General features: G+C 40.0%; 1 protein-coding gene across 1 annotated transcript in view; it reads right to left on the bottom strand.

The window, feature by feature from the left end:
* Positions 1-1,593: 1,593 nt before the first annotated feature.
* hmmr (hyaluronan-mediated motility receptor (RHAMM)) overlaps positions 1,594-13,011 on the bottom strand; it is a 39,961-nt gene continuing 28,543 nt past the window's right edge. The window contains exons 16-22 of the mRNA XM_080201042.1: positions 12,087-12,203; positions 11,613-11,771; positions 10,544-10,684; positions 9,720-9,819; positions 8,697-8,873; positions 5,021-5,183; positions 1,594-4,104 (exon numbers count right to left, since the gene is read on the bottom strand). Coding sequence (XP_080057168.1) covers positions 4,085-4,104; positions 5,021-5,183; positions 8,697-8,873; positions 9,720-9,819; positions 10,544-10,684; positions 11,613-11,771; positions 12,087-12,203 — 877 coding nt within the window. The 3' untranslated portion in view covers positions 1,594-4,084. The remainder of the gene's footprint in view (positions 4,105-5,020; positions 5,184-8,696; positions 8,874-9,719; positions 9,820-10,543; positions 10,685-11,612; positions 11,772-12,086; positions 12,204-13,011) is intronic.

The raw sequence follows: 13,011 nt of genomic DNA, 5'->3' as shown, positions 1-13,011 counted from the left end.
AAAGAGAACAGTCCTAACCTCTCCAAATCACTGTAGTTTCTCATCCCTGGAACCATTCTTGTAAATGTCTTCTATTCCTCTCCCATTGTTCACATTCCATTGTGATGGATAAATTCTACAATACCTAGCTGTTAATTGTGCTGAGCTCCCCAAAAGAAAGTTATTTCCACTTGCGTCCATGAGGTCTCAGGGTGTATTCCTCAGGTCCGGCACTTCTGGCAAGTCACAGAATACTTACCATTCAGTCCATCAAGTCTCCCAGAGTTTCTTGGGTCACCCCCACCCAATCGTTTTACTCTACTAACCCCCGATCTCAACATCTTGAACACAAAGGGGTAATTTAGCATCCACCTAACCTACACATCTTCGGACTGTGGGAGGAAACCTAACACAGATAGGGAGACCATGAAAACTCCAGTCACGCAAGTCTGTTAGCAAAGCCAGGTCCTGTAAGAGAATTTGCTCTAATACTTGTAATTGAAATACGTGTGATGAAGCAGGTTCAAAATGGAAGATGGGGTGAAACCAGCATGGCACTCAAAGTATGTTATCGAATGTAATTAGTATAGTAGTCAGACTGATATGACTGAATGAAATATAACCAATATAATTACCCATGTAACCCACCAAAGTTGGTATAGTAAACAGTTATTGACGAATATAGACAGTAGCCTCCTGAGGAACACTGGACATTGTCCAGCTTAATACGTGACTATAGCAAAAAGGAGAGTAAAATAAACACGTTTTCTTCACTAATTGATCTAAGTTAGCTAAACCACGATTATTGTATAAACAGAATAGTTTGGATAAGGGCAGAGACTGGAACTACCATGGTTTCAAGGACAAAGAGATGTACTAATGTGGGACCAATCTCAAGCAGGGTAGATAAAGGGCTAGCCCAGAAATAATGATGGCTAAAACAAGGAAATCTAAGGGTAAGATAAGAGTTCTGAGATATGGAGCTGTAATGTGCATAAAAAGACTGTAAGCAGAACGATTCATTGGATTGATCCGGACATCCCGGCTTTATTGTCTTGTACTAGACAATAAAGTCTACTGCTTGGAAGATCAAGACTCAGACTCTCTGTTCTAATCGGCTAAAATCATTTGTCGTCCTGGGGAACCACGACAGTCCCTGGAGCTGAGGCAGCATTACCCTTAACATCACAAAATAAACTGGAGGTGAGGTTAGAACGTGCCTGTTCTCCTAGGGTACTAAGTGAGATTAGCCATGCCTATGCTATGTATCTTTGCATCAAATAAACCTTGCAATTTCACAGAAATTGTAGGAGTCAAACAAGCCACAACTAAGAAATGCAAAAATGTATCATTTTTGTGTTAAAGATACAAGGCAAGGTCATTTAGTTTGTTATCGAAACTCATATCGCAGTTTCTGCTCAACTATGAATGGCTGGGAGGGGGGAAACCTTGCATTTGTATTGTCTCTTTGATGGCTGTAGAATTTCTCATGGTACTCACTACCAATAAGCCTTTTTTTAAAGCACATAGGAAGATCCTTTCATTAATTCCCACAGAATTCAGTTTATTTGCACACAAAATGCAATGGGAGGATTTGCAACATCATCTCTGCACTCCAGAGCAGAGGGGAAATACATAAAGGATTTTATAGTACAGAGAATACAGAAAATAAATGTTGATTCATACGAGTTCCAAAATCAAGAGTCAAATGAGATATTCTTTTTTGGAAGGCAGCAAGCTGATGTTGCAGAATTCATTTTTCCCAGCGATGCTGACTTCACAAATGAGGGTGATGAGTGTCTGGAAGAAGCTACCAGAGGTAGCAGTGGAGGCAGGTACAATATTGTCTTTTAAAAAACATTTAGATAGTTACATAGGTAAGATGGCTATAGAAAGACATGGGCCAAATGCAGGTAATTGGGACTAGTTTAGGGGTTTAAAAAAAAGGCAGTGTGGACAAGTTGGGCCAAAGGGCCCGTTTCCATGCTGTAAACCTTTATGACTCAGCCAAATGCACAGAATTCCAACAAAAGCAATGTAGATGAGGCCAGGTATTCAACCTGGGCAAAGCTCCTTTGTGATACTGCTAGTCAGCCATACAGTTCAGCAAGGCAATATTACTGGTTCCTTAAGTCAGAGGCTTAGGTCACATGACCCCAATCTCCCCATCAGGACTTCAAAGAATGTGCTTTCATTGTCTGGGTCTTAAAAACTGTTAAACATCCCAACCCCCAGAAGGTGACAGGAACGCTTGAGGGGCCTTTTGTCTCAGCAGACCACATGGCTCCTGCTGACTCTAGGTTATAAATGCAAAAGAGCCTTGTATAGCTCTGAAATTGGGCTATGCAGTTCCCAGTGGTTCCTTAGGCAGACTGAGATGCATACTGAAACCAAAGGAAAATGCTAGAAAATCTCAGCAGGTCTGGCAGTATCTGTAAGCAGAGAAAAGAGCTGACATTGAGTCCACATGATCCTTTGTCAAAGCTCATGCATATTGACTTTGGTTGAGGTCACAGACAAACAGACAGAGATTCAGCTTTAAAATTTAGAAATGGCAATGAGTATATACACAATGAGTATATATTATTATAAGTACACAGTTAATCATCCAACTTTCCTAAATACACAATACTTACAATAGTAAGCCCAATATCCAGAGACAAAAGTAAAATAAAGTCAATCTGTATTAAAACTTAGAACAGTGCTTTTATTAATTACAAATAACTTCAGATATTTATTCCTGGAAAGTTACCGTTTAGTACTGCTTCAGTTATGCAAAACTAGTATCGATCCTCTCAAGCAGAGTATGGAACCCAACTTTATTCCCATGTCTAATATCTTTATACATATAAAAGCACAATTCTGATCATTCTCTACTCAAAAGGACACAGCTCAAAATGTTACATATTTACATCAAATGGTGTAATGAGTTAAATAATTAAATTGCAACCCCTGCAAGGAAAGATCCATATCAGGCAGCAAGGGTGTGGGTGAAATGAGTCATATTATACAATGACTGAAGGTCAGCTCCAAGCTACTAATAAACCAAGACCATTGATTGGAAGTTAAACTGTCAATGGGATACAAAGTATTGAGAAGTTAATGAAAAGGCTGAGAATGACACTTCAGAACAAATATTGGGTATCTGCAGCAAATTTCTCTGCTTCAGTTTATATCCTAAAACAGGCTGACAATTGAAGTATTGAACTTCACTTGCGTAGAGCTGCAGTAGAAAGAATTGCAAAACCAAGGACCAGTATCCTCCTACCAAAGGCTTTCTATCCAGACTGATTTTTTCCCATCAACTTAAAGCTTCAATCAGCCAAGTTTGCTCTTGGACTAGGTCTCCTGAAACCCAAAGTCACTTAAGTGCTTCCTAACTGGAAGTTAAGCTGGCAATGGGTCCAGTTGAACGTCCTTGTTTCAATCCAGTCTGTGTGACAATGATCCTCATTCCAATCTAATTTAATCACGCACGGGGAAAGTAATGTACACCCAGTGCACATGATCCTAATTTCTCATTTAAACACTCGTGTTATTAGTAACAATGTTATCCTTTGTAGCAGAACCATCTTATTTTAAGTGAAACCATTAAACTATAAACAGAGAGGCACTGACTGCACGATTGTGAGGGCACACATGTACAGCGCGCAAAATACAGAACTACAGTAATGGCTTGAGATCAGCAGCTATTTCTGTTGAGTGTCTTGCTGTTTGCAAGTTACGTTTTTCTTCACAAATGGTTGTTGAAACCAGAACTGACGATTCTCCCAGATATTAACAACCAGTGATTAGAAAATCACATAGAATTTATAATTCAATGCTTACAAATAGGATTACAGGGATAAAGGAACATTCATAAATTAATTCACATAATGAGGAAATTTATCAATGCATATTCAAATGAAAAAAACTTGACTCTTTTTAAAGTAGGGAAAACTCAGAAGTCTGTGGAGGAAGATGGTTTACAACAACCCGCTTCTGTGGTTATGATGACCTTCTTCAGCACACCAGTTGAATATAAAATCATTTGATCCAAAATATCAGAATCTCATTCCACTCAAAATGCCTGGAGGCTTGGAATTAGACCTCAGATCTGCAGGGCTCAAAGTAAGTTTGTGCTCCCTGTTAAAAAAAGATTCATACACAAAATATTACAGCAAATACTGATCGATGGAGTATTACAACAAACAGATGGGATTAATAAATGTACTGGTGACAATTTTCCAGACCATAAACTTCATATGTGATTAAGAATGAAATGAAACTAAAATTCAGAATTGTTCCAAAATTCAATGCAATCTATCATTTGGATAGAAAGCAGGAAGTTCAATCATATATATGAATGTTTACATGGGCCATGAAGCAGGCTGATGACAAGTTAGCTTATACTCGTTGTGGAGGACATAAATACCAGCTCTGCTTAACATTAAGGGGAGATTGACAATCTCTTTAAAATTAGAATTGTGGAACATCAGTGAATGTGTGAGGAGACAATTAGACAGCGTTGAGGTTAATAAAAGGCACGTTTCTGCCTTCACTCAAACTCATTTCATTAATCAGGTTCCACCTTAATCCCCCAGGAAGGAATAGAGTACAAATCTAACAGCGAATCAACAGATAAGACAAGAGGTTATAAAAATAATAGAAGGATATAATAATACTTTTCACTGTGTACAATACATGACCATAATAAATCAAATCAAAGAAATGGCACATTACAGTGGCACTCCCTTCCTAACAGCCCTGTGGGTGTGCCTACACCTCATGGTTCAAGAAAGCAGCCCGTTCCAACTTTCTAAGGGTAATTAGGGATGGGCAACGAATGCTGGCCTAAACAGCAATACGCATTTTCCATAGATGAATAATAAAATAATACCTTAGCTAAAGACCTGAAAGCCTGCTGGCCAAGGCTACTCTCTGATATCCTAAGATTAATACTATCAGCTCTGGTACAGAGTGCCAATGCAACGTATAAAGCCAATGGAGCTAATTATGTATCCAGAATGGCCGAGTGTTTGAATATATTTAACAAGTTTACCTTCTCTCAGTGGTGTTGTGGGAGCAATGTTCTCTTTTACAGCGTGCTTGAAAGCTTTGGCAGGATCAAAGCGCTTGATGCCCTGAACTTTGCGATGTTGCTCTTGATATTTCTGCTCAGTTAGCTTCTCCTTGGATAACTGGGCTCGAAGTTTTGTCAGCTCCTGCCAGGTAGGATAGCCAGGTCAAATATTTCCTCGCTTTACAAGTTATATCACTGCAACTTCCCAATTACAAAAACATTGATTCATAAAACATTCAAAGTCAAAACCCAGAAAGCAAACAGATATGGAAAGTTGCTCTGGCAAGGGAAGGAGCCCAGAACAAAACAGGTACAAGTTGTGAAAAGGACATGAACCTGCACAGAAATGTAGATAGGTTAAGTGAGTGGGCAAACATTTGGTAGAAGTAAATTGTGAATGTGTCCACTTTGGCAAGATGAGTAAAAAATATCTAAATGGAGAGAGCCTGTAGAATTCGATGGTACTAATGAAGGTAAATTAAATTATTGCATTTATTGCAAAGGGAATGGAATATAAAAAAGTGGAAAAGTTTTGCTACAATTCTGCAGAGCATTTTGAATTTCACATCAAGTAATATATAGGTTTGGTCGTCTTATTTAAGAAAGATGTCATGATGGAGAAAAGCACTATGAAATTAAACACAGCAATATTAGTCTTTAAAAAGGCCAGAGTTTTGTCTTAACATGGATGCAAACCCATAGAATAAATCAGGAACATGCAGTTAGCCATTGACAGGAATGGCTGCAGGGTGTTTCTCCAAGGAACCCCTCCCTGCGATTCAAGACAAAGGTACTTCTAAAGCGTCTAAAGACTGTCTTTACTAGTTCAAAGGAACATATTTGCAGTCCCATTTGGAAGACCCCGGGTATAACCGTCTATGATGTGGAGATGCTGGCTTGGACTGGGTACACAATAAGAAGTCTCACAATATCAGGTTAAAATCCAACAGTTGGACTTTAACCTGGTGTTAGAGACTTCTTACTATAACTGCCTGGACAAGATTAGTGGATTCCAGTCCTCTTGAAACATATATAGGAAGGTGTTAAAAGCCTGCTTGGTCCCAGCCTGCTGGTGTTGATCTATCAGTCTGTGTATGTGAAAAAAGCAGCTGCAAGTTTCCCCACTAAAAAAGATGTGAGATACAATGAGCAAAGCCACCTTTTGCAGAAATAGCTAAAACTCTGACTATTCAGTCAGCAAAAGGATTGCAGCTGAAAAATAAACAAATCTCTCAGAACACCTGAATCAAAAATTCAACTATTCAACTACAAAGTCAGCTATCTGGAAATCAATCCATAATGGCTGCAACATTCATTATATACTCCTTGGAACTCAAGGATTGTTCCATATAATTTGTTCTTTTTATTTACTTATTATTGTATTTAATTCTCATTTCTAATCCAGATCAAAGTAAATGCATGTGTTTTACCATGGATGGCTGTAAGAAGGACATATTGCATTAGAATTTATAAAATTCACAATGTAATTTGAGTTTAGTTCAGTAGAAATAAAAACCACGCAGTGCAGAAGGAGACCATTCAGCTCAGCAAGTCTGCACCAACAACAATCCCACCCAGGCCCTTTCTAATCCCTCTAACCTACGCATTCCAGGACACTAATGGGCAATCATGGCGAATCAACTTAACCCACACATCTCTGGACTGTGGGAAGAAACTGGAGCACCTGGGGGAAACCACACATAGGCAGTGAGAACATAAGAACATAAGAAATAGGAGCAGGAGTAGGCCATCTGGCCCTTCGAGCCTGCCCCGCCATTCAATAAGATCATGGCTGATCTGTCGTGGCTCAGTTCCACTTTCCCGCCCTCTCCCCATAACCCTTAATCCCCTCTCTTATCAAAAACCCATCAACCTGCTTCTTAAAAATATTTAGCGAGGCAGCCTCCACCACTTCAACGGGCAGAGAATTCCAGAGATTCACCACCCTTTGAGTGAAGAAGTTCCTCCTCAACTCCGTTCTGAACCGCCCCCCCTTTATCTTGAGGCTGTGCCCCCTAGTCCTACTGTCTTTTTTGAGCGGGAAGAGTCTTTCCACCTCTATCCTATCCATCCCATTCATCATCTTATACGTCTCAATGAGATCTCCCCTCATTCTTCTAAACTCTAACGAGTACAAGCCTAGTTTATTCAGCCTCTCCTCATAGCTCAACCCCCTCAACTCCGGTATCAGCCTAGTAAACCTCCTCTGCACTCCCTCCAGGGCCAAAATATCCTTGCGCAGGTGCGGCGCCCAAAACTGCACACAGTACTCCAGCTGCGGCCTCACCAATGCCCTATACAGCTGCAGCAAGACCTCCCTACTTTTATATTCAATCCCCCTCGCTATGAAGGCCAGCATCCCATTCGCCTTCCTGACCACCTGCTGCACTTGCAGGCTGGGTTTTTGCGACTCATGCACAAGGACCCCGAGGTCCCTCTGCACCGTCGCCTGCTGCAGTTTTTCGCCACGTAAGTAATAGTCCTTCCTACCATTCTTCCTACCAAAGTGGACCACCTCACACTTGCCAACATTAAATTCCATTTGCCATTTCCTGGCCCATTCGCCCAGCCTATCTAGATCCTTCTGCAGACTCTCCACACCCTCCGCACAATTTGCCTTTCCCCCAATCTTGGTGTCATCAGCAAATTTCGACACCCTACACTCGGTTCCCTCCTCCAGATCATCTATATAAATGGTAAATAGCTGAGGCCCCAGCACCGACCCCTGGGGCACCCCACTAGTCACCAACCGCCAATCCGAATAGCACCCATTGACCCCCACTCTCTGCCTCCTATTTGACAACCAATCCTCTATCCACGCTAACACCCTACCCCCAACTCCATGTCCTCTGACCTTCTGCAGTAACCTCTTGTGAGGTAAGTGACCCGAGGCCAGAATTGAACCTGGGTCCCTGGTACTGAGAGGCAGCAGTGCTAACCACTGTGCCACTGTTAAGTCTTGAAACTAATTTTAGTTATAACACTTTGGTTATAACACTCAGTTGGAGGAGATAGAGGCATGTTCAGGAATTTACTGACCAAGAATATTTTACATTGGTGCGCTCAACTCAAGTTCTGAAGCAATACTGACAATTTGCAACAGGGCAGTTGGTGTTTCCAATCTACAATTCCTACACTATGGAATAGACAGGCTTTAAACTTCTACATAATGGTCCAATAGTTATTTTATCTTGAAATGGTCAGTCTATTGCTGTGCAGAGAATTGAGCTCGTGAAAGCATGCTGGTGCGTGCCAAATTAGCTGATCAAGCCAAGGAAAATGGAGTCTTTAACCTCATCTAAAATCAGATTGGGCTTAAACAATCTCATAGTCCAGCAGCATCAGTGCAACATGACGACCACTGTGGTAAACTACTGCAAAGAACCAGGACTACCCTGCAAGCCTCTGGTCTGTACCCACACAGTTAATACAAGAGGAGCACATTGTAGTACAACAGTCCCTCTAAATAACAGAAACCAGATCAAAACCCTGTGTCTTCTGAAAATTCAGTCATCTTTACGCTCTCCTATGCAGTGCAGGCTGACTGAATAGAGAGATTTGCAATGTGGGGTCTATAACATGATCAATATTTTGGGGTTGATTATTTTGACACTTTTAAACCAGCAGTTGTCACGAAGCTGCTAAAGCTGCTTACCTGCTTCAACTCCACGTTTTCCTGCTTCAGCTTCATTACATGTTTAATCTTCTGTTTCTGGTTTTGGTGGCCAAGTAATTTAACATAAGCTTCACTCAGTTTATTCAGCTCTTCCTGGGTAGCTCCGTGTTCATTGAGGAGGCAATTCTTTTCCCTTTCAAATGAGTCAAGTTGCTCCTATTCACACAAAATAATTTGAAAAGCACAGATCAGGTCCACCAGCAATTTCGCATCTGGCAAACTAACAATTTTAAATCCAAGCAAAGGCACAGACCAAGTAACGAACCTCAACATACACAAAAAGGAAAATGGTATAAGAGTACAACTTTTTGGGAGCCCTAAATGTGTGTAGAATGAATGAATGATATATTTAAGCTACAATTACCTATTTAAATCTCTCTGTGGATTGTAGCAGGGACCAAGATTTATCAATAGGGAAATAGCATGCCATCAGTTACTCTGAGCACAATTCACTTATTGTTAGTTACTAACAAGTTCGCTAGTGGAGGCCTGCAACATGTTTAAATTAACCAGCTTAAAAGCAGGAGAAAGTGCTGTTTCTACTAAAATGTCAAAGCATGACCATAGTATCCCAAGCTGTGTAGGTTAGGTGGATTATCCACAGGAGTGGGTGGGAGCATATGCGCCCCGGGTAAGATGCTCTTTGAGAGTTGGTGCAGACTCAAATGGGCTGAATGGCTTCCTGCTGCCTTGCAGGGATTTTATGAATTCTATGGAGATGGTTCTTTTTTTGCAGACCCTGCAGTGAAACTGAGACACCAAAAGTCCAGTACACAAAAGTACAGAAGCTTCCAAAAAAACTTGTCCAATGGTTGAAATGACGACTCCTGAATGGTTCTTGCAAGTGAGCTTCAGTTGAATGACTGGATGTGTGTAAAAGTCTACAGCCCTATTAACATGATAAAGCATGCTTCCTAGTAGCATAATCTTTCCTTATTCTAATCAGAAAATATTAACTTCTGTGCTATTGATTTCAAGCTAATGTTGGAAGGGAAGTCATACCTGGAAAGGTTTAACTTTGTTGTGTAACTCTTCATAAAGCACCTGCCATTTCTGTATTTCAGCTTTTAGCTCCATGACCAAATTCTCATCCACAGCAGCACTATTGAAACAGAAAGAAATTAATTCGGAATACAAATTTGTATTCTCAAGCCAACCTTCTCAATTGCATAGAAGAAATACTATTTGTATTGCACCCAGTATGTATATATTAAATCACACAAAGTCCATGAGCAACATATAAACGTAGCAGGCAAGGACAGAATTACAAATTTCTCAATTGTAAATCAGCAGTCTCAGTTGGAAAGTCACAAATATAGAAATTTGATGTTACTGAGCCATTTATACTTATTGATAAAATAGATATAGACCAGAGCTCCAAGTTAGGTACTATTCAACACAGATAGCAGTATTGTTACCAGTAAGACATTAAGTTAGTAACTATCCATTATTTGGATGCCTTGCAGCAAAGTTGTCTTCACACTTCCTCTCAACACCCAGTTACCTTTGGAATTTATATTAACACAGGGGTAGCACATCCCAGAATAGGCTGATAATATTCTTCTTAATCCTGAAATTTCCCGCTATATAATTTCCCTCTTCATTTAGGCTTCCTCAATTTAAAGAAGAAATCCATTAGCATTAGCAGAATAAGCCAGCATACCCATGTCCCAAACACAATGGTCAAACGTGGACTATTTGAAAAGAACAAACAAACAATTGATATTGGAAGCTCAGAACTGACTGCAGATACAATCCACTAGTCATTTCAAAACCTCAGAGACTCAACCACACACAGCAAAATCAATTGAACATTATGCTTGTACCTTTGTTTCTCCACTTTCTGACAGGTCTTGCTCTCTTCCAATTGCGCTTGAAGTTCCATTACTCTCAGCTTACAAACTTCATCCAATTTTCTAATCTCAGCTTCCTTCTGAGCTAGCTTTGTCTGTGCTTCTAGCAACATTCTTTGTGGAAGAGGAATAGAAAAAGGAATTCCATGTTCATTAACGCTTTTGAGTCTGCACTGACTGAGAAGGATCTCTGCAAACTGGGAGCTTGACAGTTCTCTAAAGCAGAGAAAATAGAAACCCTTGGCTTGGGAATAGGTTACAATTTTTAAAAGTAATTCTTTTGTATTTTGTTAGTAATATTTCATAAACTAGAGTTGACTAAACAGCAAGCTGCATTCACCATAGTACCAATCAAAAATAGTTCAGTCAGCTTAATTCTAGATTTACATGACAATCTACATTAAGTGGTGTAAGTGAAGTTGTGATTGCTTTAAGTACTTAGACAAGGAACAAAAGCTCACTAATTCTTCACATATACAGTGCAGCAACACACAAGGAATGTGGTGTTTGATTTGTGTTTTTTTCCCCCCAGAAGTACAGGAGCAGGTTAAGAGGGACGGGAGCAGGAAGCACAAGTGATATTTATGGATCAAGCAGCCTCTTAACAATAAACAAGATCAAGTGCAGTTTTGGCATCCTGCACTTGTTGAAGTCATGAGGTTATACCGAGACTTCATTTGAAGCAATTTTTTAAAAAGTGGCATCTTGGCCTTTTGGCTAGGATGCAAAAGAGGTGCAAAGCCTTCTCCAATTGGCTTGGATCATGTAGACCAAGCCTAAGACAGGACGTGGGATGCCTGTCTTGTCAGCTTGGATCTGGAATGTCTCACTTGCTGAGACTTTGATTGGATTGAATTGGATGTAAACAATATCCAGCATAATGCATGGCTATATTTCTTGACTAATGTCCATAAAAGCTACACTAGACTTGAATGGGATTTGTAAAAACTAGGAGGTATAGGTGGGCCCACTGCAAAATTAAATTAAAATCCTAGCATTTTCACCAATGGGAACTGAATAGACGCTATGTTGAACTATATACCTTGCATATTCTTCTTTTGCTTTCTCTTTGGATAGCTGGATCTCTGTTAACTGCTGCTGCTTGTCTTTGGTTTGATCTTGTAACAGTGCAACTTCCTTTAACAGTGTAGCATTGTTCTCCTGGAGGCATCCCACTTTCTCAGTTACAGACAGCTTGTAGCTAAATAAAAATTATAGCAGTTAGTGTTCTTCAGCAGGAGTGACAGCGACCAGGTGCAGCTTCAGAATACTATACAAATTAACATACAACGCACAATACTTACCAACTCACTACAAAATAAAGCTCACGGTGATCTTTATGATGTGGAGAGATAGGGATTTAAATTAACATTCTTGAGTCTATTTAAAAATACATTCTGTGCAAGAAATCAACGACACAAAGTCACAGAATAACCTTACCATCACTTTAGGTTCCTTCAAGGATCAAACAAACATTTTTGGTCAGTGATACACAATAGTGTATGTACCTTCATACCTTGCAAATTCTGCTTCAGTGTCTCCTAGCTGTCTCAATGATTTACTCTGCTCCTCGTGCAGCTGACTGATAATTTTGCTGTGGTTTTCATTAATCTTCTCCAGTTCAGCATTTTTCCTATTCAGAAAGAAGTCACACTAGACACTTAACATGGAAAACAACAGTTTTTGTGCCAATAGAATTAACTTGATATTGCAGATTACAAGTCTTTACTGTAGTCAACCTCCACCCAGGGGAAAACTAGAACAGTTTGGATACTAAATTGCTAAAATGCTTTAATATGTGACTAGAAAGTGTCCATTGTTCAGAGATTTTAATTTCAAATCACAAAGGTGACGCTACCATCAGGACAACCATGCCAATATAAAGTCAGTGGAAACATTTGATGAACATCATTCTAGATAGATGGAAGGAAACTCAAACCTCAACTCTTTCATTCCATTACTGGTAACTTTGAAAATGTAAGAGTAAAACTTAAACAGCTACCCTAAAAGACATTTACTACCAGGTGGCATGTTGGCACAGTGGTTAGCACTGCTGCCTCACAGCGCCAGGGAACTGGTTCAATTCCCAGCTTGGGTCATTGTCTGTGTGGAGTTTGCACATTTGCCCCACGTCTGCATGAATTTTCTCTGGGTGCTCCGATTTCCTCCCACAATCCAAAGATGAGCAAGTTAGATGCATTGGCCATGCTAAATTCTCCCTCAGTGTACCTCAGAATGTGGTGACTAGGGGACTTTCACAGTCATTTCATTAAAGTGTGAATGTAAGCCTCCTTGTGAGTAATAAATAAACATGATAATTGATACACACTATGCATTGAAACCACAGACATCCACTAATGACAATTTGCTACATACCATCAGTTCACCAATTTAAAACACTGGTCATGCAGCTAAGTGCAAGGCAGAAAGTAAAAAGAAAA

Source organism: Carcharhinus amblyrhynchos, chromosome 13 (genome assembly GCF_965287045.1).
Source record: "Carcharhinus amblyrhynchos chromosome 13, sCarAmb.v2.hapA, whole genome shotgun sequence".
Classification (NCBI taxonomy): domain Eukaryota; kingdom Metazoa; phylum Chordata; class Chondrichthyes; order Carcharhiniformes; family Carcharhinidae; genus Carcharhinus; species Carcharhinus amblyrhynchos.
This window is presented reverse-complemented; position numbering and strand designations above follow the sequence as displayed.